This window comes from Panthera onca, chromosome F1 (genome assembly GCF_046562875.1).
Source record: "Panthera onca isolate mPanOnc1 chromosome F1, mPanOnc1 haplotype 2, whole genome shotgun sequence".
Lineage (NCBI taxonomy): Eukaryota > Metazoa > Chordata > Mammalia > Carnivora > Felidae > Panthera > Panthera onca.
The window spans coordinates 47594701-47621943 of NC_138355.1; the positions used below are offsets into that span (position 1 = coordinate 47594701).

At 37.0% G+C, this 27243-nt stretch overlaps 1 protein-coding gene across 1 annotated transcript in view; it reads right to left on the minus strand.

Annotated features, from left to right (window-relative positions):
• LOC132685821 (complement receptor type 1) overlaps positions 1-27243 on the minus strand; it is a 150599-nt gene that overhangs the window by 115195 nt on the left and 8161 nt on the right. The window contains 5 exon segments of the mRNA XM_081791836.1: positions 907-1077; positions 3773-3964; positions 5467-5543; positions 11337-11442; positions 11784-11969. Of these exon segments, the coding sequence (XP_081647962.1) occupies positions 907-1077; positions 3773-3964; positions 5467-5543; positions 11337-11442; positions 11784-11969 (732 nt within the window).

The window sequence follows — 27243 nt, forward strand, 5'->3', positions numbered from 1 at the left end:
ACCCTGGGCCACGATATGACCATATCTATAAAAGTCACCCTTTTAGAAAGGCACTTGACCTCTGATTTCATGTAGGATAGCACTTGTAACTTGTTTCACTCGCTGCTGCAGCCCGCATCCGAAGTTAACGCACCCTTTTCCATAAATGTTTGCAAACAGCTCAACACAGTTGTTACCGTGCGACATGTAATAGCTGTACCTTCTTGCTATTCTTCTAATGATATGATGTCTTAAACTCAACCTTTTACAGTTTTGCATCTGGACCACGATAGTTTGAAACTCTCTCTTTTCAAATGAGGTAGGCTAAGTAGAACACAATATTACAGACATAACTTTTGGTGGCACGAAGCACAGTTGACGTGGATTCTACATCTGCACAATATCCCCCATTAGGAAGCCTAAAAGAGTTTGGTGGGTGCCCCCTGCCACCCACCCCCCCGCATCATCATCACTATTGATTCATATTACACCTGTGCTTAGTGAAATCTCTAGTTATTTCCACTTAATTCCATTGTTAATTGAGGGTTCCCTCATATGGCATTCATCTCATTTACTTTGTTTGCAAAGCTAACTGCTCGGCTTTAGAAGAGCAATCTGTCTGAGAAGTAATCATGCCTGGGGAGCCTATTATTGCCCTGGCTCTGCTCTAGACTTGATTTTTGACCGCAGACCAACTACTTAACGAGCTATTGAACTCTTCTGTTCCTTTTATGTCTATCTTCAGAACGAGAGAATTATACCAAAATTAATTTTTGCACACATAAAACGTTAAGTATATCGTATTTATAAGAGTTGGTTCTTGTCAACATTAACGCTCCATTGTGAGAAAAAATAAACTGCTTCACTGTAAGGAATATATGAATGAAAAGAATTGATAAAATATATAGAAAGGAAATATAACATTACCTTTACATGAAGGGGTTGGAGTCCATCCCGATGCAGTGCATATGGCATCTCCTTTACTACCGTATTCATAACCCTGGTGACATGTATACTGAAATCGTTCGTTTTCCTTGTAAGTTTTCTTCAGAGATGCAGCATTTCCATTTGCGATTTCTGGCTTTTGGCAGGAAATTTCTAAATATAAGGGATTAAATTCCAAAATGTTTGTTATATATTAAAAAGCCATGTCTAAGACATAGTTATATTAAAGATACAAGTTTTGTTTCCTTTAGGCAAATCAGACAACGAAACAAAACCTCTATTTTGACATGGTTGCTTGAATTATTTACCTGTTGTTCTTAATTTTGATTTTTGAAATAAGGTAAAATTCTGATTAAACTTCTGTTGCTAGGGGTGCCTGGGTGGCTCAGTTGCTTAAGTAACTGGCTCTTGATTTTGGCTCAGGTTATGATCTCATGGTTCCTGGGATCGTACCCTGTCTGTGGCTTCCTGCTGGCACTGTAGAACCTTCTGGGATTCTTTCTCTTTCTTTCTCTGTCCCTCCCTTACTCATGCTTTCTGTCTCTCTCTTTCTATCAAAAATAAATAAATAAATAAAAATTATGTTGCTTATTTTATTTGCTTTGAAGATAAATTAGTCCTCTTCAAGTAAATAGTGGCCAGTAATGATACCAACTATATATATATAATTGGGTATAGATATATAGGCTTATTGTGATAAATATTTTCACCGAATGACTTGTAAAAATTATGTATTTTCTAGTTATCGATAATAGAGTCATAATTGGCATAACACTTTGTCAAAGAAGTTAATTTAACCTACTGTCATTATATCTATGAATTACATCTTCTGTTTTTGTGGCTTACCATCCATCCAAATTTTCTGTCAAGAAAACCCAAAAACTGGCCATCATATTTGCCCCCATCTTCTCTCAAACATTTCCCCCTGGGATTATGGCAACAATAACTAATTTCCCAGATGCTATTCTCGCACCTCTGTAATCTATTTTCCTGTTTGTAACTTAATGACTGTCTTTCTTGTCCCTTCATCGCTCCGTTGAAGGATTCCACTGAAATCCTCCATCGATTCCCAATTCAGTCTGAATAAAAGCCAAATTCTTCAGCATGATATGGAGCACCTTAGAACCTTGCACTGGCCTATCTTCAAGCCATCACTGACCTACCCCTGCTTGCGTCCTACACAACGGCCTCGAAGACATGGAACAGGGGAGCTTCAGGCTCCTGGAAGCCTCACTGCATTTGTACCTTCCTCTCCCTGAACTTCTCCTGACTGATATACTTTCCCCCCACTCAACTTCGTTGGAAAAAGTCTCATTCTTTCTTCAAAATGTATCTTATGCATTAGTTATTCCAGTAAGGTTTTACTAAGCACAGAAATTTAGGTTTTTTTTAAATTTTATTTATTTTGAGAGAGAGAGATTGAGAGAGACAGTGAGATAGAGAGATAGATAGATAGAGAGAGAGAGAGAGTGTGAGTTGGGGAGGAGCAAAGACAGACGGAGAGAGAGGATCGCAAGCAGGCTCCACCATGAGCGTGGAGCTGGATGCCAGGCTGCATCTCATGACCGGGAGATCACGACCTCAGCTAATATCAGGAGTGTGATGTTCGACTGACTGAGCCACCCAGGTGCTCAGAAATTTAGTTTTAAGGGGGAAACCCCATCTGTGAGCCTCTGGGGTATACAGTATTTGCTGTGCTGAATAGAAATATGATTGCCATTACTGACTTGAAGAACTAATATTGTTAGAGAGAATTTTTAAGACCAGAAATGCTTTCCCTGCATCTCATTATAGGATAGACTAAACTAAGAAAGTGTGAATTTTAGATAATGTTAAAAAAATAAATATGCCAAATAAGTATTGGTAAAATGAAGTATGGCACCTCTAAGTAAACTGACCATAATGTTTTATTACAAAAGCCTGATCACCATACTGGTCATGAGGCACTGGTTAGCAGTATTATAACTAAAGAAATCTTTTTTTTTTAAATTTTTTTTAATGTTTATTTATTTTTGAGACAGAGAGAGACAGACCATGAACAGGGGAGGGTCAGAGAGAGAGGGAGACACAGAATGGGAAGCAGGTTCCAGGCTCTGAGCTGTCAGCACAGAGCCCGACGTGGGGCTCGAACTCACGGACCGTGAGATCATGACCTGAGCCGAAGTCGGACGCTTAACCGACTGAGCCACCCAGGCGCCCCTATAACTAAAGAAATCTTGACTTGCAGTTTACTATAGAATTTTTTTTTAAGAGGCAGAAAGTTATTTAGTGAATTCAGTTTAGTTCCACAATATTTCTCTAAACTTACAGTGCAAATATAAAATAGGACCCCATTCTAGAAGTGTTATTCAAGAACAGAATGTTATAATGATGTATCAGTAGAAATAAATAATGACTTTTTGATCTTACAAATTAAAAGAAAACCTGTTCTGTAGGCCAATATTAAATCTTGCAGCAGAAATGGTTAGTATTCTGTTTGAGCATGAAAGCCCATTACAATTTAATTATGGATAAGACCATGGAATTTGGTTTCAGATAACCTAGGTTTGAATCTTAACTCCACCGTTATGCCATCATAACCTTGGTCATGAGATGTAAGTTTTTTGCCCCACAATGTCCTCAGTTATAAAATAGAGGTGAAAACAGTGCATAAATTACAGTCATTTTGAAGGTAAAATGGAATGTAAAGAACTTAGATCAATTACTGACAAATAGTAAGTGCCCAATAAATGTTAGTTTTAATGTTATTAGTATAACTGGTATTATTCTATGCATAATATTTAAAAGTGCAAATTTTCATGAGAAAAACTAAAACTGTCCGATCCCATGAACAGTAAATGTATCTTACCCACACATTTTGGGCTTTCTCCACTCCAAACACCATTCGTTGAGCAATGTATTTCTGCAGGCCCAACAAGCATGAAGCCTGAATTGCACGCAAACCGTACTACTTGTCCAAAAGTATATTCCTTGTCTAGGTCCAATGCGCTACTGGTCAATCTCCCATTCTCTGGATGTGTCACTGGTAAACACTTAACAACTGAAAAAAATAAGTATAACTTTTCCTAATAGAATTTGACAACTTTATTATGAAAAATATGTATATATACACATACAGGTATAAAGTCACTAACAAAGAAAGATTGGGGGAATTACTTAATTTTTTTAAAGAAGCATTTAATAAACCTGTTTGTTGGATATAAAGGCTTATAAATTAAAAAAAACACCAATAAGCTTATCTCTGATTATTTTCTATGAGAGCGGACAAAGAAAAAATTATTTCTTTGAATGTCAGTTTACATTTTTACAGTAACAAATAAATGTTCCTTAAATAATTGAAAAATATAAAGGTTGAGATAATTAGATGAAATTTTTCACTTAAGCCCTAGGATAATATAACGCTGTATTCCTAAAAGGTATAAATGCAAACTTTCTGATTCTATTTCTTTCAATAGATAAACAGTCCTTAATTTTCCTTCCTCTCCCACATCAGTGCTCAAAATAATCTGAGTATTCCTTTTGATTTTACTTAATATTTTCCAATACCTTGTAGGTCATGGCATTTAAACTTTATTTTAGAGTAGAATCATCCAGGATGCTCATTAAGATGGAAATTCTATGGCTATCTCCCTGTGCTATTACCGGAGATACTGATTTAGTAGGTTTTTAGTAACCCAAAATTTCAGCATTAAACAAGCACCTCAGGTGATTTCAGTGTAGATGTTCCTTAAAACATTAGATCTTTCCTCTCATTCCCGTAAGTTCTCTTCTTTAGGTAACAGGACTTTTGAGTGATCACATTCCCACTGGCCCTCCTCCTTCTCCTCCTCCTCCTCCTTCATCCTCCTGGTCCTCTCTCCCTCCCCCTTTTCCTCATTCCCTCCCTCCTTCCCCCTCTCTCTCCCTCTCTATTTACTTCTCACCATGGAACTAAGAAAGACTACTCTGACTCATCTATTTCCATGATGACTAGAGAGATTGGCATTACTAGCCCAAAACTTAGAAACAGGATCTACATTTTTCTCATTCTGACTCTTGGCTTTATGGATCAGTAAGAAAAGTAGAGCTCTTCCTTACTTCCTGCCTCTTTTCAGTAAGACTAAGACCACAGGAAAATCTCCTTTGTCATGCAAGAGGGGAGAGATAACTGAATCTGGTCTCCATTTCAGATGTTATTGACAATCTCTGCATTTGGGTGGATATTGGTTGAATATGTATTCATTAGTAAAGCTGAAATTCTGATCCTTGTGCTATTTCTAGTGTTTAGAATCCAAAAGGAAAGGAAAATAGGTTTTAGATTTCCTAATCTCTAATACTTTGAATACATTAGATCAGATGAAACTGCATTCACATTTGGTCAATAAAACACAAAATAACGTAGTAATAAAAAGCTTAAATATCCATTCTATATTAGAAGCCACAAAAATACTGAATCAAAAATATGTAATTACAAACTTTAAGCATTATTTTAATGTAGATATCTCAAAAAAGTCTTAGTTCTTTTAAATATTTGAATGTATTTGTAAACAATTTTACATATACCTTCACATATAGGAATATCATTGGTCCATCCATCAGATTCACACTCACGGAAATTGATGCTACCTAGCATCTGATACCTGAAAACCAAAAATAACAGAGTGGTGAGCTAATGTGTATTTATATGCAATATTAACTTTGATACATTCTGAATGCCCAGGAACTCCATTTCAGAGAAAATTAGAAGCATATACACTTCCTTCCTCTCTCCCTTCCTTCTTTCCTTCTGTCTTTTCTCCCCTCCCTCTTACTTTTTCCCTTCCTTTCTTTCTCTCTTTTCTTTCTCTTTCTTTTTTTAAAATTTCTATCTTTCCTTTTTTTAAAACTTGTGTGTTCTTTTTGTAAGTATATGAGATGAATAATTTTTTTAAGTTTATTTATTTTGAGAGAGAGACGGAGAGAGAAAGAGAGAGAGAGAGAGATGGGCAGAGAGAGAGGGAGAAAGAGAATCCTAAGCAGGTTCCCCATTGTCAGTGCAGAGCCTGATGCAGGGCTCAATCTCATGAACCGTGAGATCATGCCCTGAACCAAAATCAAGAGTGGGACACTTGATTCCGAGGGAGAGGGTCCAACAAGGTGGAGAAGTAGGGGGATCTGAAGTTCTCTCATCTCTAAAACAAAGCAGTGTTGAGGCCAAAGGACCTTGAACTCCAAGAGTCCATGGCAAAGTGACAGAGATGCTTCCAGGGACCCACCGTGACAACCTGACGGGCCATAGGTGCATGATTGCAAACTGGGAGAGGGAAAATGAACGGAGGAGAGGGATCCCCTTCTGCGGAAAGACAAAGGGAAGAGAAAGAGAGTCTGGGGATGCATAGGACTCTATCTGGATAAGAGGAAAACCACAGACTGAGACATAGAAGGATCCAATCTCGAACTCAGGGGCTTCCTCCAGACTGGGGCCAGGCCAGTCATCCTATTTGTGTACCTGGGGAGGAGGGGAGCCAGCCCTGGGCTTGGTAACTAGTTCAGAGGCCCACTCCCCAGTGGGAGAAAGCAACCCACTCCCTGGAGTGCTGTGGGAAGAAGGTATATATCCACTTAAAGGAGCAGCACTTTCCCCCAAACCAGGGCGGAGGGAGTGGGAACCTTAAAGATATAAGGGGTTAATTCCAGCCAAGCACCAGGGAGGCAGGGGCATGGGGGGGACCAGGACAAACCACCTCATTTGCACCAGAGGCACAGTGAAGACTGCTTGAAAAGAGTGGTTTGAGAAACCTGGTCCATGGAGGAGAGACTGGGGTGGCGCCATTTTTCTCTCCATCACCAACAAGGTGGGGCTTCCGGTAGGGGAGAGGGGCTTCCGGTAGGGGAGTGGGGCTTCCGGTAGGGGATAGGGGACCCACAGGGGAGGTAGGATCCACCCACGCCAAACCACACCCCTCTGCGCCTGGTAACTGCCTATCTACCAGAGCGGGACTCACATGGATGAACCCAACGGGTCCTCCTTGAGACCAAGGCTGTTGCATTGCTTGATTTAATTCCCCGGACAATTTTTATTATATAGATATATTCTTCCTTCCCTTTCTCCTTGTTATCTCTTCCCTCCTCTAGTCTGGTTCCTCTGGTTGTTGGTTTGCTTAAGCAGATATATTTAATCTATTCTCTTGATACATGTTCTATACTTCTTCTTTATTTTCCTTTCTCACTCTGGATTAAGCCATATAGTTTCTCTGTCTGGACAATTTTCTTTTCTCTTCTTTTCTTTTCTTTTTCCCTGCCTCCTTCTTTATTTTCCTTTCTCTCTCTCTGGATTAAGCCATGTAGTTTCTCTGTCTGGTCAATTTTTATTTTCTTTCCTTTTTCCCTGCCCCTGTCACTTCTCTCTTTGTATGGGATAAGGCCTCTTGCATCAGCACCACCTCCACCCTGTTATTTACTTGTAGCTGGTGTTTCTGTTTTTTCATTTTTGGGGTTTTTTTTGTTTGTTTTGTTTTCTGTTTGTTTTTTGCTTGTTTGTTTTCCTTTCCAGGGCTACTTCAATGAACAAATCAAGGCACACCTGGTAGAGGGTCCAAAACACCACTAGAAATAGGGAGATAAAGTAACCAAAGTCACAACAACAGAGAGCAAGTAATGCTCTCCAAAAAAAACATCTTCTGAAAGCCCAGGCCCTGGACACTGGCCCCTCTTTAATAGAGTAGCGCTCGCAGGTGCAGGGCACATAACAAGCTTTTAAAACTCATAAGGGACAGAAAACTAGCCAAAATGATGAACCAGAAGAATTCTCCTCAAAAAAAATTCCAGGAAGAATTGACAGCTAAAGAATTGATCAAAACAGATATAAACAATATAACTGAACAATAATTTAGAATAATAGTCATAAGATTAATTTCTGGGCTTGAAAAAAGCATAGAAGACAGCAGAGAATCTATTGCTGCAGAGACCAAGGAACTGAAAAATAGTCATGATGAATTAAAATAGTGGGACACTTAACTAATTGAGCCATCCAGGCACCCCTTTCTATCTTTTTTAAGCTTCTTTCTTACTTAAGAAAGGCACTAAGGGGCGCCTGGGTGGCGCAGTCGGTTAAGCGTCCAACTTCAGCCAGGTCACGATCTCGCGGTCCGTGAGTTCGAGCCCCGCGTCAGGCTCTGGGCTGATGGCTCGGAGCCTGGAGTCTGTTTCCGATTCTGTGTCTCCCTCTCTCTCTGCCCCTCCCCCGTTCATGCTCTGTCTCTCTCTGTCCCAAAAATAAATAAAAAACGTTGAAAAAAATTTTTTTTTTAAAAAAAGGCACTAAATCTTCAGGCACACGGACTAGGAATAATCATAATCCTTGGTTCATGACACAAACTCATTACAATTTCGTGCTAAATATCCTCTTATGTTTTTCACTGAGTTAGTCAATTAGTTACACATTAACAATGTTATAACCTCCTTGAACTACCACCAAAACCAAAAACCAAAAACATGATAATAACCAAGAATTAACAATATGTTACCCTTCTTCTGCTCTTGTTCCATACTCCTACCCTCCACAATTATGACATTTTTGGAACATTTGGGGCTTTTTACATAATCAAGGATAGTACTAGCCAACACAGCATGTGGTATATTTTTAACACTTGTCTTCATTTTCCTGTCTCCATCCTAGGCATTTTTTAGAGTGTGGTCATTGAGTCAGGTTTCCTTATAAATCCTATTCAATGTAAAATTTATCTAACTGTGGAACCCATCAAGCCAGTGCTGAAAATCCTAAATGCTCTACTTGCATGAAAGTTCCTTGGGGCAGATGCAAAATGTACAATCATTACTAGAGGCTTTAGAGCAAAGCAAATCATCCTTCTTAATATTTTTTAATATTACAGTGGACAGCAAGAAGCAGAAATCTTTTTCTTAAAAAATAAATAATGGGCAGGATTTTGATAATCACAAGAGATAATTTTGAGAACGGGCCTCTCCTAAACTTCTAAATAATTCTACATAGACAAATGTTTCCTTTGTCTGCAAATAAGGATTGCTTCACGCATTACATAAGTAAAACAAACAAACAAACTTTCTCCCTCAAAAAATACTTCGTATTTCTCTGAATGTTACTGTTTGTTCCTAATTCTCTGAAGGAAGAAAAACTTTTAATAGATTAAATGAGAATCACAGAACTTGAAGTCAAATAATTACTCTATGTTTTTTTCATATAAAGGAAAAAAATAATTGGCTATTAAAATTTCTTCTTTGTCTCCTCTACTGGTACCCTGCTCCAACATAGAAAGTACTTTCCTGGTTAACATTTTCCATCTACACCAGAAACCCACCTGTTTTAGGTGGGTGTTTTAGGAATTCTGCCAAATTCTACACAAAACTGCTTATGGCCCATATACATAGGGAAAGGGGGAAGAAAAAGAGCTTGTCCAAATGTTGGTACTTGGGTGAAAGTAATAGCTTATGTATCAGCAACCCCAGCTGGGCAAAATAGCAGAAAAACGTTTTGCAGAGTGCTTCCTTAAAACTACCTACCTGTAGGATACTGAAACTAGATATCCATATCAAGTATCCTGATAAGTGGCTAGTATTCAGCTAAATAGGTATTTAGCAGAGAAAAGGTGGATGGGGACAAGGGATCAAAGAGGGTCGGTTGACTAGCAGAAACCATGGGTGTAGTAAACCCATTCTACATTGTTTCCACAACTAGGACAAAAGATTTACATCCCTTCAGGTAGGTAAAACAATCTCTCTAAAATTTTTAAAATAGCATAAAATTGATGTTTGCTGATCTTGCATAGTCCAAGGACTTTTATTTCCCTGATGAATATCTAGTCCTTGGTGGAGGCCCAAGCTGAGTGGCAGAGGCAGTTACTTTTATAGAGTCTTTAACTGAGTTTGCCCAGAATTCATACAAGATGAAGGAAGCAAAGATGAATTAAGTGGAGCCAGAGTAGGAGGTAAAGTATGTTGCTGACTTTTTCACCAAATTATAAATATTTATTGCTGAGGTCTAGGGAATCTAGTGGATGAAGTCTATGAGTTTTGATCCCTTTTTGCGAGGTCCAATATGGAACCTAGAGGGGTCAGACAAGCCTGTATTGAAAGGGATGTTACAGAAATGAACAGTGAGGTAATTGGAAAATTTAAGCCCAGATGTCTTCATCTATGTGTTCATGTATAAGAAGTCAGCAGCAATGATTGAAAGTTGAACTAAAAATATGTTTGAAAAATCTCAGATAGTGAACAAAGCCTAAAATTGTTAAGAACTAAGACTTATTGGGTGTCTGCAATATCCCAAGAACGTTTTGAAGGTCTTCAGCGTGTGTCTTATTTATGTTTTTCACCAATCCGATGATGTACCTGCTATGTTTCTACTTTTTTTTTTCTTTTGAGAGAGAGAGACAGACAGAGAAAATGTGAAAGTTGGGAAGAGGGGCAAAGGGAGAGACAGAATCCCAAGCAGGCTCCATGCTCAGTGCATAGCTTGATGCAGGGCTCAATCCCACAACCCCTGGGATCATGACCTGAGCCAAAATGAAGAGTTGGATGTCCACTTGACTGAGCCACCCAGGTTCCCCATGTTTCTACTTTCATAATTGAGGAAATGGGAGTGATGGGATATTAAAAATGATACAGTTATTAAGTGGTGAATTTCAGGGGATGCAGGCTTATTCCAAACCCTAACTTTTAAAATATATTTTATTGCCTCAAATCAAGAAATAAATGAGAGAATAATAAAAATCAATTTGTAATTTTGATCCTATTTTTATATATGCAGTATAAACTTGTAATGATGCTGTTTTTCCAAAGTATGAAACTTTCTTCAAAACAATTTGTTGACCTGGGTGGGCATAACAGGAATAAAGAACACTTAAGAGGTATTACAGTGTTAAGATTAGCCATGAAAATCCAGCAGGAGTTTAGAGAACAGAGTCAATGATTATGAAGGTAGTAGCACTTTTGGTCCATGTGATAAGAGTAATTTTCAGACCATGGAAACTTAAATAATGGTAATTATTATTACTTCAGTGTAAAATATTTACTTCTTTTAATTTTTAAAAGCTTAAATCAGTCATGTAATATGATTTTGTTACCATTCCCACTGTCCCTGACATACTGAAATCCCATATACTCTGCACATAATAGAATATAGTCAGGACTTGTTGGAATAAATCCTAATTTATATGTATACTATTTTCCAGCCCTCCTAGAACTACACTTTCTCAGCATAATTATCATTCATTTTAAGTTTTCAATGTTGAGAAGATAATAAGGTATCCAAATATAATCATTTCCATTATAATTTTTCAGGCTACTTGTTACGGTACTTATAAAAATGCTCATAGAAAAATAAAGTAACCTTAAAAATACTAATCAGTACAGTCCCTATTTACTATCTAAATTATAATCATCTCAATTATAAATCTCTTTTCATATTGACTACATACCCTTCATTACATGTGTAAACAACCTTTGCACCATATTCAAACTTTTCTCCTCTTTCAAGTTGAAAAGTACCAAAACGTGTATCTCCAGGATGTCCACAGGGCCTTTCTAAAATGAAAAAAAGAATATAATTTTATTAAGTAACACAGGAAACACATTTTATGTAGGAGTTCAAGGAAAATGACTTAATATTACATCAGAGGACATAATTGAAGATATGGAAAAGTGAAAAATGGCAAAGTTATCATTTTATTATTAAACTTATCTATATGGTTGGTTTTTTTTAATTTTTGGAAGATTACAACTCCTTATTAAGAATAATGATGGTATATTATTTTGTATTTAAATGATAATTGTGATATAATTCAGCTAATAATTCTATAATATCAAACATTCAGTGTTTTCAAACTAAAGTTTTCACAAACTTCAGAAATGTATGAATTACTTACTCTCACATGTTTTCAGTGGATTAAGAGCCACCCATTGTCCATTCCTGCATTGCATTATAATAGATCCAAGAGTTATATATCCAGGTCGGCATTTATATGTAGCCTGAGTTCCCTCTGGATAGTCTTGTTCAGACCAGACACCTGACAAAATTTCAGTTTGTTTTCTTGGAGGAGGTCCTTTACAATCTAAAAACAATAAACAAAGTAATTGCCTAAAGTGTTTATTTAGGTTTACAATATGTTTAGTTTATTTTTGCTTTTAAAAATACCTATGCTGTTATATGTCCATCCAAATGTATGTCTTAATATATATATATATTTTTACCTTACAGAAATTGAATTTACATAAATTTGTAAAAATAGATTTCCATAGAAATTGCTTTACTTTACTTTATTATTTTTTTATCAAAATAATGATATTATTTGTTATTTTTATCACTACTTTAGACCTGAAAATAAACTGACAGCCTGAAAATGTATGCCACTTCATGAAGATTGTGGAACAATAGTGATATCCATTGTAGAGAGCTAAAAGTGACTTATCCTTGGTGTGCCTAAGTGGCTCAGTCAGTTAAGCATTGGACTATTGATTTCAGTTCAAGTCATTCAGTTCAAGTCGCTTTTTGTGAGATGGAACCCCACATCAGGCTTTGTGCTGATAGCACTGTGCCTGCTTGGAATTCTCTCTCTCCCTCTCTCTCTGTCCATCCCCCTCCCCCACCACCACTTGCACTGTCTCTCTTTCTCCGTCTCTCAAAATAAATACAAAATCTTTTTAAAAAATGACTTATCCTTTGGGGATGCAAGGACAACATACACAAAGGTCATCAATGGTGAGAATATTGGCAAAATCTGCCAGTTGGAATTTCTGTACCAACAGAAAGTTGAAAAATGAATGTAAGGGAACATTTGCTACCCCTGACCTCTTAGCCAGGGAATATAGGTGAGATTTTATATTATTCTTAACTGCTGCACTGCATTCTACTATTCTTCTGTTGATTTGGAAAATACTCGGTGCTATTCTAAGTTCTGAAGAAAAACAATAAATTTAAAAAGAGACAAAGTACCTGATCTCAAGTGTTTCCACTCTACCAGGGAAGTTAGTTATTAAATAAGTAATTAAAGACATGTACAATATGCATTACAGGTAGATAAATTCTAGTTAGTGAAATAAAGTGTGGTAAGATGATACAAAATTGCATGGGAATATTCCAAATACGACAAAATAGATTGGAACAAAACAACATCCTACCGCAAATTGGAAAAACAATAACAAACTCTGTGTGGGGAGGGCGGGGAGCAGTAGGGGTGTTTTCATGTGTGTGTGTTGAAAGGAACTGGAAATCCTGGAAATAGTGAGAAGAAAAGTGATTAAATGAACTAAACCAAAGTGGGAAAGGCCTCCTTTAGCAACATATTGTTTCTGGCCATCTCTTACCTGGTTATGTTTGCCAACTCTGGGTATGGATTGAAGATTAGGCTTTGCCTGAATGGAGGGATGTTAATGAGGGAAAGAAGAAGCAGACACTTTTGGAGGTATGACTAACAGGAAAAATTCTGAAACCTTGCAGAATGAGGATGCTCTGCTGGAGCCTAAGAGTCGAGTAAAAATTCCTATAGTTTCATAGAAAAAGTCCCAATAAGAAAAAGATCCTGCTTCAAATACACACCTGTATCCTCATCAAAACAGTTGCCAAATTTGAAAGTCACTCAGGGTGAGATTAAAGAACAGAGGTCAAAACATCAGAAAAGCAGGATAAATCCCTCAGAGTATTTTGGGATGGATGAAGATGAGACCAATCAGATTCTTGATAAAAAAGCAAGAAGGTCTTTACTTTTAGACTTTTTAAAACAGAAGTGGACTGACTCAAACCAGAAGTGCAACTCAGACCCATCTGAGCTCATTTCTTGATTAGATCAATAAAAAGCAAACACTCTTGTCAATCGGGGTGGGGGGACGGTAAATAATATGAACATTTACATTACATTTATTTCATATGAAATGTATGGCTTTGTATAAAAAATTAAAAGATACATAAAGAAGCAAAAAATGTGATAAAAAATGAAGCAAAAACAAATGGATTCTGGAAGCCAGACACTCATATTCAGATGTTGGAATTAGTGTCAAGGTCACTAAAATAGCTATTTTAAGTATGTTAAAGGAACGACAGGGAAACAATAGATAAAATAAATTTTAAAAAACAGATATTCAAAAGAAAATTGAAACTATAAAAATAACCATGTGTTATACTAAAATTACAAATAAATATCTGAAATATGGATACATCGGATGGTCTTAAGAGCCAAACGGACACAGCAGAACACAAATGTATTAAACTTGAAGAAGACTAATGTAGAAATATAAAAAATGAATACAGAAAGATAAGAGTGTAGAAAACACCAACAACAAACAAAACAGAGTGCAAGAAATGTGTGAAGCAAAGTGATACCTGTTTGTTTAATTAAAGTTCCAAAACTAGAGGAGAGAAAAGACAAAAATATTTGAATAAAAAATAGCTAAAGTTTCCTAAAATTGATTAAAAAAATATCAACTCTCAGGTCCCCAGGGAGGACCTCTGAATGGGGATCCCTGTGCAGTACTTGGCAGAAGAATGGGGACAACTAGGGGATGGGGGTGGGCTTTGTGTCAATTAGGCAGAACTCTGTTGTCCTGAAACACAAACTCTTAAAAGCAGACAGAGAAAGAACACATTTCTGTCAGAACAATGAAAATAGCAGCCATGTTTGTAATAGTAACTACTGAAGCATGAGGACATTAGACATGCCAGTGTGCTGGCATTTCTAAAGTGCTGAAAAATGAACAGCAATAGAGAACTCTGAACCCAGTAGAAATATACTGCAAAATGAAGGAGAATAGAAACACATTCTCAAACAAATAAAAACAGAGAGCATTCAATAATAGCAGACTGACACTAAAAAACAAACAAAAAAACAAACAAAAAAACCCTACTAAAACTCTCTAGGTTGAAGGAAAATGATCCCATAGATAAGCCAAAAAAGAGTAAGAATAAATGAGCAAGACTGAAGAAAATAAACATATGGGTTAATAAAAAGACTACTGAAAAATAATAAATAACGTGCTATGTATATTTTAACACAATTGAAAAAGACCATTGACTTAAAATCAGTAACAATGTCTTATAGTGTTTATAAAACATTCAGAAGTAAAATACATAACAATAATAACAAAAATTTCAAGAGATAACAAATGAAATTAAACTGTTTTAATGTTTATATAGTTTAGAGTATATTAAAAGTATTAATTTAGTGTAGACTGTAATAATTTGAGTATGCTTACTGTAAAACATTAATATTAGGAAATATATAACTAATAGAAATTATATAGTGAGTTAGTAAAGAACATTTCATTAATATTTTATAAAGGCAGAAAAGGAGGAATAGAACAACAAAGGAGAGATGACATGAAAAATAAATGGCAATATGTTACGTTTGAGCTTAACTGTCTCAGCAATTACAATAATGTAAATGGATTCAGCACTCCAATTAAAATATAAACACTGACTGGAGGAAAACAAACTAAAACAGAAGTGTATGCTGATTACTCTTAATAAAATGGGATAGATAAGGTGAAAGTAAATGATGAAAACTGATACATTATAAAAATATTAGTCAAAAAAGGGTTAGTATGTTAACATCAGACAAATAATAATTTAAGGTAGAAAGTATTGCTAGATAAAAAGAGGGTCATTTCACAATAAAAGAGCTACTTTAACAGAAAGATGTAATAATTCTAAATGTGTATAAACATTTAGAATGATTGCTGGAGTTGGCTCACACTGACTCACAGAAGCTAATTATACACATCTCTTCCCAATACAGTATTCAGTGATGTCACATTTGTAACTTGAAATTGACCATATCATGAGTATTTACACTATATGAACTGGTGCATTCTATAAGTCAAGACTCTTTCCTTTCTTTTTTGTTTAATAGTTGATTGTTATATAATTGCCAGCATGTCACTGTACATAAATGTAATAATATGTCTTCAAGATATAATAGAAGTAAAAGAAGTAAACATATCTGTCATAATAGTTTGAGATTTAAATGTACTTCAAGTGTCTGGTAAACAAGCAGATAGACAAATAAGGATATAGAATGTATGACAATTATTAAACAAAGCAATCTTTTATATAGTTACAGAATGCAACCTTCAACAGCAGCAGATACATACTCATTCCAAACACACATGGAATATTCACTAAAATAGACTATAGGCAAATCTCAATAAATTTCAAAGGATTGAAATCACTCTAAGTATATTGCCTGACCACTAGATATTGCTAACAGAAAATCACTGGAAAAATCTCAAAAGTTTTGAGGTTAAGCAACACTTCTGAATCACTCATGGGCTAAAGAAGAAACCACAATACATATTAGAATACAAATTGAACTAAACAATAATGAAAATATGATATATATCAAAATTTGTGGCATGCTATGAAGCTGAATTCCTAAACTTTACACCTGGGAGCCCTGTCCACAAAAGCCCTGCATCCTGACCTCAGGGAATGCAGGGAGGTATCTGGCTCTGGCCAAATTTTCACCCCTTCCCCCTAGTGGATATAGGCAGTGATGACTCAGGAGGCAGGATCTCACTATTGCTAGGAGATTTTAAAAACCTCAAGAGTTCTCGGGTGCCTGGCTGGCTCAGTCAATAGAGTATGTGACTCTTGATCTTGGGGTTGTGAGTTTCAGCCTTACGTTGAGTGTGGAGATTACTTAAAAAAGAAAATCTTTAAAGCAAAACAAAACAATCCTCCAGAGTCCTATAACACAAGCATGCAAAAAACCCCCCAAAACCCCTCCAATCTCAGTTTATAAAACTAGTTGGCTTCACCAGTAACTTATATAAAATATGCAAGGAGAAATAACGTTGCTATTAATATCTGAAATAGCTAGTGAGAAAAAATTTTAGTGGGTAAAGGACTTGAATAAATATTTCACCAAAGAGAATATCCAAGTGATCAAAAAACTGATGAAAAATTGCTCAAACTAAAAATGAAAATGAAAACCATAATAAACCATGAGTAAAATAACATGATACAGGGGCGCCTGGGTGGCCCTGGTGGCAAGCGTCCAACTTCAGCTCAGGTCATGATCTCATGGTTCTTGAGTTCAAGCCCCGCTCGGGCTCTGTGCTGACAGCTCAGAGCCTGGAGCCTGCTTCTGATTCTGTGTCTCCCTCTTCCTCTGCTCCTACCCCACTCACACTCTGTCTCTCTCTCAAAAATAAATAAACATTAAAAAATTTTTTTTAAATAACATGATATTGGCAAAAATTTAACAAGTTAAAAAATCCCACCATTTGGATATAATGTGGAGCATTAGGAACTGTTGGTACAAAGAAAAATGGGAACCACCACAATAGAAAAGAATTTAGAAACTTGTAGTGAAAATTCAAAGTATGCATTGCTTATTACTTGGAAATTTTACTCCTAGGAATACATCACTGAGAAACTAAAACACATGTGAACTAGATTTCATGTGTGGCAATATTTCTAGCATATGATTTTTAATAGCCAGAAACAACTCCAATATCCATCAGTAAACAAATAAATAAATAAATAAAATTTATGGTATATTCATGCAATGGAATAGTCCACCCAATGCTACAAAATGACCTGAAAAGAAACGAAATAATAATCACATGAAGTAAAAGACACATAGGTGACTTTTTAGGAATATTTCAACTAGATACAATTTAAGAACAAACGTACATATTAGGGATGTGTACATAGGCTGTAAAGCTATTAAAGAAGAGCAAAAATGTAATTACCAGAAATATTAAGATAATGTTTTCTTCTAGAGCAAAGGTAGGGTTATTGACATAATAGAAACCCATGGGGATTTTCAGGGATGCTGGGAATGTTTTGCTTCTTGACATGGTGATTTATTATGTTTGTAATATGGTAGATTCATATTTTATTCACTCATATATTATATTTCACAATAAAGGTATTAAAGTAACAGAATCTGCATTTACAGTATGATTCTTATTTTGCAAAAAATTAAATGACATATAAAGAGATCACAGGATGTTAATATGAAGCTCATGCCTACACATATTTTTATTTTAGAGAGGAGGGAGGGGCAGAGGGGGAGAGAGAGAGAGAGAGAGAGAGAGAGAGAGAGAGAGAGAGAAAGAGAGAGAATTTTAAGCAGATTTCACGCTCAGCACAAAGTCTGAAGCAGGACTCGATCCTAGGACCCTAAGATTAAGACCTGAGCTGAAACCAGGAGTCTGACACTCAACTGACTGAGCCACCCAGGCACCCCGTAATTGCTAATATTTTTAATACTGCTTGCTGCTTAATTTAGGTATAACTACCCTTGATATTAGAGTGACTACAGGAAGACCTAAGAGGGTGGGGTAGCAGAAGGACTGATTGCCTTATCCCTTGAACACACTAGATAAATATCACATCATTATGAACACCCAAGATATTGATCTGAGGACTGACAAGAAAAATTGCATAACTAGAGGGAGAGAAGGGGCCACATTGTGGAAGGTAGGAGGTGTGGAGCAATGCTTTGGGGGAAAAATCGATCATGGGTACTATGGAAGAGAGCCTTGGTCATGGAAAGAGGAAAGGAGAGAGAGGGAGGGAGGGAGGGAGGGAGGGAGGGAGGGAGAGAGAGAGAGAGAGAAGAGCATACAGGGACTGGCACAAGGAAAACGACTGGGAAAATGAAAGGGGCTGATTTTTGTGAGTTTTTATGACCAGTAGAGCTCAAATACTGAAGGTTTAGAAGTCTTCTGCATGGCTGGTGTGAAGCCCTGAGGGCACTGCAGTGCTCCTGTGAAGAAGGAGAGCAGATAGGCCGAGGGGGCAGAAGGTGCTATTTGAGGATCCTCTGGGACACATTGTGAAATATGGTTCCTCCTTTTTAGAGCACGTGTTGGAGAGGTGGCATTCCCTCTCCCCAGGACAAAAGAACTGGCAAGCACTATTTCTCTCCCCTGCCTCTCAACATAGGTGCAGAGACACCTGTTGAAGGTGGCTAACCCAGACATCAGCTCTTTGATGTGCTTTACTCCAAACCCACAGCCCTGTTCTGTGGTACAACTGCCCTTCTAGGACAAACCTACATCAGTCTCAGTGTGGCATGACCTTTCCCAAGAGGACCAACATGCATCTGCACCATGCCAGGTCCCTAAAATTTTGAGTTTTAAAACTCAACCAGCCTGCCTGGGATAGAACACATGTGCATTGTGCTGCCAGGCAAGCAGAGAGCCCAGACATAGTCAGGGTGAAGGTAGGAATCTGAAGGACAACTGGGACACATGACTGGAGATTATTCCTTCTCCAGGAGGGCATTCTGGACAGTGGTGGGCATGATGTCCCCTTTCCAGGAATGAGGGACAGGGCTGGCACCATTTCCCCCTCGCCACCCCTCAACATAAACTAACTTCAGTAAGCAGCACAGCATCAACCTGGCGGCCTAAACCATTTATACCAAGTCCCATACCCCTGTGCTCTGAAGGTGCTTCTTTACTGGGGCAGGTGTGCCTGAGAACCAGCTTTGTGGGCTTCTGCCCCCAGAAGACCAGCACAAACTCCCCCACATGCACCATGTCTACTGACCATAGAGTGCTGAAAAGCTTCAGCTTTAGTGGAAATAGCATCAGATCTCTTTTAGCAAGCAGACCAGAGCAGACCTAGTTAAAACTTGCCACACTCTGGCCAACGTCTAAATATTACCCACTGCAGGCAAGGAGAAACTCTGCAGAGGAATGACCTATAGGAAAGAGCAGCCAAAACACAGCAGCACACTGCAGACACCAGAGGCACTTCCTGAAGTGCTAGGTGCTGGACAGTGCATGACTTCTTCTGTATAAAGCCATTACTCTGAAGAGTAGGAAACATAATAGGCTTTCCTAACATACAGAAGAAGACAGACCTAGACAAAATACCAAGACAGACGAATTAATCCTAAAAGAAAGAACAAGAAAAGGTTACAGCCAGGGATCTAGATGAAACAGATATATGTTTCATCTATATATGAAAAAGAAAACAGATATATGTTTCATCTATATATGAAAAAGAAATATGCCTGATTCAGAGTTTAAAGCAACAATCATAAGGACACTAGCTGGGGTTGAGAAAAACGTAGAATGCACCAGGGACTCCCTTACCACAGAGATAAATGACCTAATAACTAGTTAGGCCAAAATGAAAAATGCAATAGGTGAGATCTGAAACCAACTGGATGTAATGACCATTAGGATGGAAGAAACTAGGAATGAACCAGTGATTTAGAAGATAAGCTTATGAAAAATATTGAAGCTGAAGAAAAGAGGGAAATAAAAATATTATACCACAAATGTAAAATTAAGGAACTCAGTGACTCCTTAAAGTGTAATAAGATTCATATCAGGAGTCCCAGAAGAAAAAGAGGGAGAAAAGAGAAAAGGCAGAAGGATCATCTGAGGAAATTATAGCTGAAAACTTCCCTAATCTGGGGAAGGAAACAGACATCCAAATCCAGGAGGCACAGAGAATTCCCATCAAAATGAACAAAAGCAGGCCAACACCAAACATATTGTAGTTAAATTCACAAAATATAGAGATAGAGAAAAAATCCTAAAAGCAGCACAAAAGAAGTCCCTAACTCTAAAGGGAAGATAAATTAGGCTAGCAGCAGATCTCTCCACAGAGATTTGGCAGGCAGAAGGGAGTGACATGATATATTCAATGTGGTGAATGGGAAAAATATGCAGCCAGGAATACTCAATCCAGCAAGGCTGTCACTCAGAATTGAAGGAGAGATAAACAGTTTCCAAGACAAACAAAATCTAAAGGAATTTGTAACCATTAAATCAGCTCCACAAGAAATATTAAAGGGGACTCTTTGAGTGGAAAAGAAAGACCAAAGCAACAAACTTTAGAAAAGAACAGAGAAAATCTCCAGAAACAATGGCAAAACAAATTAAAAAATGGCACTAAATTAATATCTATCAACAATCACTCTGAATGTCAATGGACTAAATGCTCCAATCAAAAGGTATAGGGTATCAGAATGGATAATACAACAAGACCCATCTATATGCTGCCTACAATAAACTCATTTTAGACCCAAAGACACCGGTAGATTAAAAGTGTAGATTAAAAGTGAGGGGATGGAGAACCATTTATCATGCTAATGGATATCAAAAGAAAGCTGGAGTAGCCATACTTATATCAGACAAACTAGATTTTAGACCAAAGACTGTAACAAGAGATAAAGAAGGGCACTCTATCATAATAAAGGGGTTTTCCATCAAGATCTAACAATTGTATACATTTGTGCCCCCAATTTTAAATGCCCAAATATATAAAAGAATAACAAACATAAAGGAACTCATTGACAATAATACAATAAAGTACGGTACTTTTATACCCTACTTACCAATGGACAGATAGTCTACACATAAAACCATTAAGGAAACAATGACTTTGATTGACACACTAGACCAGATGGACTTAACACATATATTCAGAACATTTCATCCTAAAGCAGCAGAATACACATTCTTTTTGAGTGTGCATGGAACATTCTCCAGAATAGATCACATATGAGGTCACAAATCTGACCTCAACAAGTACAAAAAGATTGAGATCATAGCATGCATATTTTCAGGCCACAACCCTATGAAAGTTGAAGTCAACAACAAGAAAAATTTTGAAGAGACAACAAATACATGGGGTTTAAAGAACATCCAACTAAAGAATGAATGGGCCAACCAGGAAATTAAAGTCGAAATAAAAAAATACAGGGAAAGAAATGATAATGAAAACACAACAGTCCAAAAACTTGGAAAGCACCAAAGTAGTCCTAGGAGGGAAGTATATAGCAATACAGGTCTACTTCAAGAAGCAAGAAAAATCTCAAATACGCAACCTAACCTTACACCTAAAGGAGCTAGGAAAAGAACAACAAACAAAGCCAAAAACCAGAAGAAGAAGGGAAATAATAAAGATTAGAGCAGAAATAATGTTATAGAAACAAATTTTAAAAATCATAACAGATCAATGCAACCAGGAATGATTCTTGGAAAGAATTAATACAATTGATAGCCCCCTAGCCAGACTTAACAAAAAAGAAAAGAAAAAGTACCTAAATAAATAAAATCATGAATGAGAGAGGAGAGATAACAACCAACACCACAGAAATACAAACAAGTATAAGAGAACATTATGAAAAATTATATGCCAACAAATTAGGCAATCTGGAAGAAATGGATAAATTCCTAGAAACATATCAACTACCAAAACTGAAACAGGAAGAAATAGAAAACTTGAACAGACCGATAACCAGCAAAGGAATAGAATCAGGAACAAAAAATCTCCCAAACAAACAAAAAAGTCCAGGACCAGGGGAATTCTAACAAACAATTAAAGAAGAGTTAATTAATTCTGGGGCACCTGGGTGGCTTAGTCAGTTGAGTGTCTGACTTCAGCTCAGGTCGTGATCTCGTGGTTTGTGAGTTCAAGTCTCACATCAGGCTCTCTGCTGACAGCTCAGAGCCCACCTTGGATCCTCTGTCCCTCTCTCTCTGCCCCTCACCCACTTGCACTCTCAAAAATAAATATTTTTTTTAAGTAAAGAAGAGTTAATACCTATTCTCCCCAAATCCTTTCAAAAAATAGAAATGGAAAGAAAGCTTCGAGACTCGTCCTATGAGGTCAGCATTACCTTGATTCCAAAACCAGACAAAGACCAAAATAAAAAAAGAATTACAGGCCAGTATCCATGATGAACCTAGATGTAAAAATTCTCAACAAAATACTAGCAAATCAAATCCAGCAGTACATTAAAATAATCATTCACCAAGATCAAGTGGGATTCATTCCTTGGCTGCAAGGATGGTTCAGTATCCACAAATCAACATGGTACACCACATTAATAAAAGAAAGAATAAGAACCATATGATCCTCTCATTAGATGCAGAAGAAACATTTGATAATATCAATATGACAATATCAATTCTTGATAAAAACTCTTGGGGTGCCTGGGTGGCTCAGTTGGTAAGTGCCTGACTCTTGATTTTGGCTCGAGTTACGATCTCAGGGTTGGGAGATCAAGCCCCATGTCAGGGTCCTTGCTGGGTGTGGAGCCTGCTTAATATTCTCTCTCCTTCTCCTTTGTCCTTCCCCTGACTTACATGTATGTTTGCACATGCTCTCTCTCTTTCTAAAAAACAACAAAAACAAAACAAAAACAAAGAACTCAACAGAATAGGGAAAAAGGAACGTACCTCATAAAGGCCATATATGAAAGACCCACAGCTAATATACTTCTCAATGAGGAAAACTGAGAACTTTTCTTCTATGGTCAGGAACAAGCTAGGGATGACCACTCTCACCATTGTTATTTAACATAGAACTAGATGTCCTGGTTTCAACAGTCAGTCAAAAAAGGAGAAAAGAAAAGAAAAGAAAAGAAAAAAGAAAAGAAAAGAAAAGAAAAGAAAAGAAAAGAGAAGAGAGAAAGAAAAGACATTAAAAATCAACAAGGAAGAAATAAAACTTTCATTATTCACAGACAACATGATACTTTATACAGAAAACTAAAACACTCCACTAAAAATTGCTAGAACTGATACACGATTCAGTGAAATCACCAGATTCAAAATCAATGTACAGAAATCTGTTGCATTTCTATACACCAACGATGAAGCAGTAGAAAGAGAAATAAAATAATTCACCCCATTTATATTTGCACCAAAACCCATAAGATACCTAGGAATAAACCTAATCAAAGAGGTAAAAGATCTGTACTCTGAAAACTATAGAACAATGATGAAAGAAATTGAAGACGACACAGAGAAATGGAAAAATATTCCATCCTCATGGATGGGAAGAACAAATATCATTAAATGCCTATAGCACCCAAATCAGTCCACCCATTTGCTGCACCACCAGAATTTTTCACAGAGCTAGAACAAACAATCCTAAAATTTGTATGGAACCACAAAAGAATCTGAGTAGCCAAAATAATCCTGAAAAATAAAAGCAAAGCTGGAGGCCTCACAGTTCCAGGCTTCAAGCTGTATTACAAAGCTGGAGTCACCAAGACAATACTGAGATAATACCAAGATAGTACTGGTACAAAAACTGACACATAGATCAGTGGAAGAGAATAGAAAACTCAGAAATTGACCCACAACTATATGGTCATCTAATCTTTGACAAAGCAGGAAAGAATATCCAATGGAAAAAAATATACAGTCTCTTCAACAGTGTTGGGAAAACTGGGCATTAACATGCAGAAGAATGAAACTGGACCACTTTCTTATACCATACACAAAATAAATGTAAAGTGTATGAAAGACCTAAATATGAGATGGGAAACCAACAAAATCCTAGAGAAGAACACAGGGGGTGCCTGGGTGGCTCAGTTGGTTGAGCGTCTGACCTTGGCTCAGGTCATGATCTCGCGGTCTGTGAGTTTGAGCCCCGCGTCAGGCTCTGTGCTGACAGCTCAGAGCCTGGAGCCTGCTTCGGATTCTGTGTCTCCCCCTCTCTCTGCCCCTTCCCTGCTCATGCTCTGTCTCTCTCTCTGTCAAAAATAAACATTTAAAAAAATGATATTTTTGTGTAGTAAATAATACTTGTGTGAGATTTGATATGCAGTATTTTTTCTTTGATGTTTTAGCAAACTTTTAGCACATTTATGTTAGGGAACTTGTAATAAATGATTCCACATTACAGCTTTGATTTTTCGAATTTAAGTAAACATTCTGGTTGTCCACTAGATGGTGCTAATATCCTACCATAAAACACCACAAACACCTCTTTGGATTCCCCCACTCCCAAAGAGCCAGATTTTTTGTTGTTGTTCATTTTTAAATTTAATGTTCATGTGTTCACATGAATGTTTTATGCTTAATTAAAGGCTAATAAGTGTGTTTTTCATTTTATAAATTCATACTTCATGGCATTCAGATTATTGGGAAAATAAGTTAAGTTTCAAACAAAGATGCCAATATTTTGAGTTACGGAACTATTTTTCAGTAATATATTAACATTTTGATAAATAGTTCCTTATCCTATTAAGTTAATGCAAGGTAAGAGTAATAAAGCTTTTATCAATTAATTTATTCAATTTAAATTATTTTTTTAAAACTAACGAATCTTCCAAAAGAGTAACCCATCTTCAGAACATTAAAATAATCAACACACACACACACACACACACACACACACACACACACACACTAGACCATTAGGTAGCCTGAAGCAAACACATTTTCTTTTGGTTATATTTCAAGATAATATATTTATACCACTAGTTCTTGAGTTTTCAAATTTGGTTAATTGCTTTTAACAACCAGATGGAAAAGACAAGGATACATGTCTTTCACATAATCTTCCTGTTACAGCAAATTCTCGGTGCCCAGTAAAAGACAAGAGACACACACTTGGGAAATCAGGAAAGACTGTTTCTCACCGGTGCCAGCCCAGCGGAGTCACCTCCAAAGGCTGACTGCTGGGTCCTGGTGCTGGCCTCCCTTTATGGGTAGCATTGTTGGGGCTCAAGGAAGAAAAACAAGGGGAGGGGGCTCTTACCAATTGTGCTACATGGGCAGTTGGCGGGTGCAGGGGGCAAGCAAGATTTCGGACGCCAAAAGCATGCAAGGGGAGTATCCAACCTTGGACATCTGGCTGGCCCCCTTTTGTATCTGCTCTCGCGAGATTTCCCTCTCAAGACATCTGGCTGGCTTTTTTTTTTTTTTTTTTTTTGGCCGGCGCTCCTTCTCATTCCTACCAGCTTCTCACAATATTTACTGTGTATATATATTTACTGTAGAACAAAAGTTCTCATATCGATTACCCTTTCAAATAATTCTTAAAATTCTGATGCTTTTTCCATGAATTTAAATGGCATCTCTTGACTGTAAGAAAACGGTATCACTGCCCCCTACTCCATTTCTCCATCTTTCCACTGCCATATTCAAAATTTTAGTTCTGATTATGATCATTTGCCACCTTGACTAAGAAACAGCTGCTAACTAGTCTCCAAGCCTCCATACTCCACAGGGTTACACAGGATTTTTTTTTGCAAAATTGGTCATGCCAGTCTTGTGATTAAAATCTTTGGTGGCTTTTGCTTTTACTTGTAAGACATTGTGAACTCCTTACCTTGCCCTTGGAATGCCTTTTCTGGCTCTTGCCACTCTCTCTGATGTCATCATGTCACCTACCATTTATGCATCACACCAAAGCCATCCTGGTTTGTTTGTATGTTGTTGTGCATGTCAAATGTATTTTTTCCTTTAGGTCTTTTGGTTGTTTTCTCTCTTGGAACGTGTGCACCAGAGACTCTTGGTGCTTGCCTTTGTCTCATCTTTGGGGCTCTTCTGAAATATTGTTTCCCCAAAGTGACCCACTTAAGACTAGCCCAGCTAAAGTCTCTGTACCCCAGTCATTTTTCCCCGGCCCCTACCTTACTTCCTTCACAACATAGTTCACGATTCATTATTACTTTTATGTTTACAAGCATTTCGTCTATCCCCCAACACATGTAAGCTCCCAGAGAATAATGACCATCTCCTTCCTGTTTTACAGAATGGAGCGATTTTCTTTAATACGAAGATCTTCTAACTTCAAATTTACTTCCTGATAACTTTTGTTCTTATCTTCAATACACTGAATAAACTCATGTCCTAACAAAATATTTAAATGAGTCACTATCTTTGTTCTAGCAGTAATAAAGCAGATCTTATGACATGACTTTTGCTTGTCTGAATTGACCAAAAAACCATTCAAGCTCAGTTAAACCACATTCTCAGAAAAGATTTTTAATTAAACAAAAAGTTATTTTACCCCATGTAGCCAAATTGTTGGCATGTATGAATAACAACTGCATTTGCTTGAATTAAGTTGGCAGTTCTTGAAGAAACAGGGCAGGGGGCTTATCAAATAGGTAACACAAATATATTTCAAAAGCATACAAACATATTTTAAGGTAGGACTTAGCTTTTGACTTCTTTTTTTTTTTTTGAATAGCCATCTCTCTCCACAAGTTCTACGTTAATGAATGAACTAATTTTTCTTATGTCTTAAGTATTACTTAGGTTTAAACAATGAATATTTCACCTTATGTGTTTTGTAGTCATCTAATGCCAGTTAAATGATATACATATATATATACACACACATATATATATGCGTGTATATATACATACATATATATGTATATATACACGCATATATATACATATACATACATATGTATAAAACACCACCTGATGAACTTTTTATTCTCTTGATCTGATTTTATAATTTAAAATTATTCTGGGGAACTTGGGAGGCTCAGTGGTTTGAGCATTTTACTTCAACTCAGGTCATGATCTCAGGGTTGGTAGGTTCGAGCCCCAAGAAGAGCTCTGTGCTGACAGCTCAGAACCTGGAGCCTACTTTGGATTCTG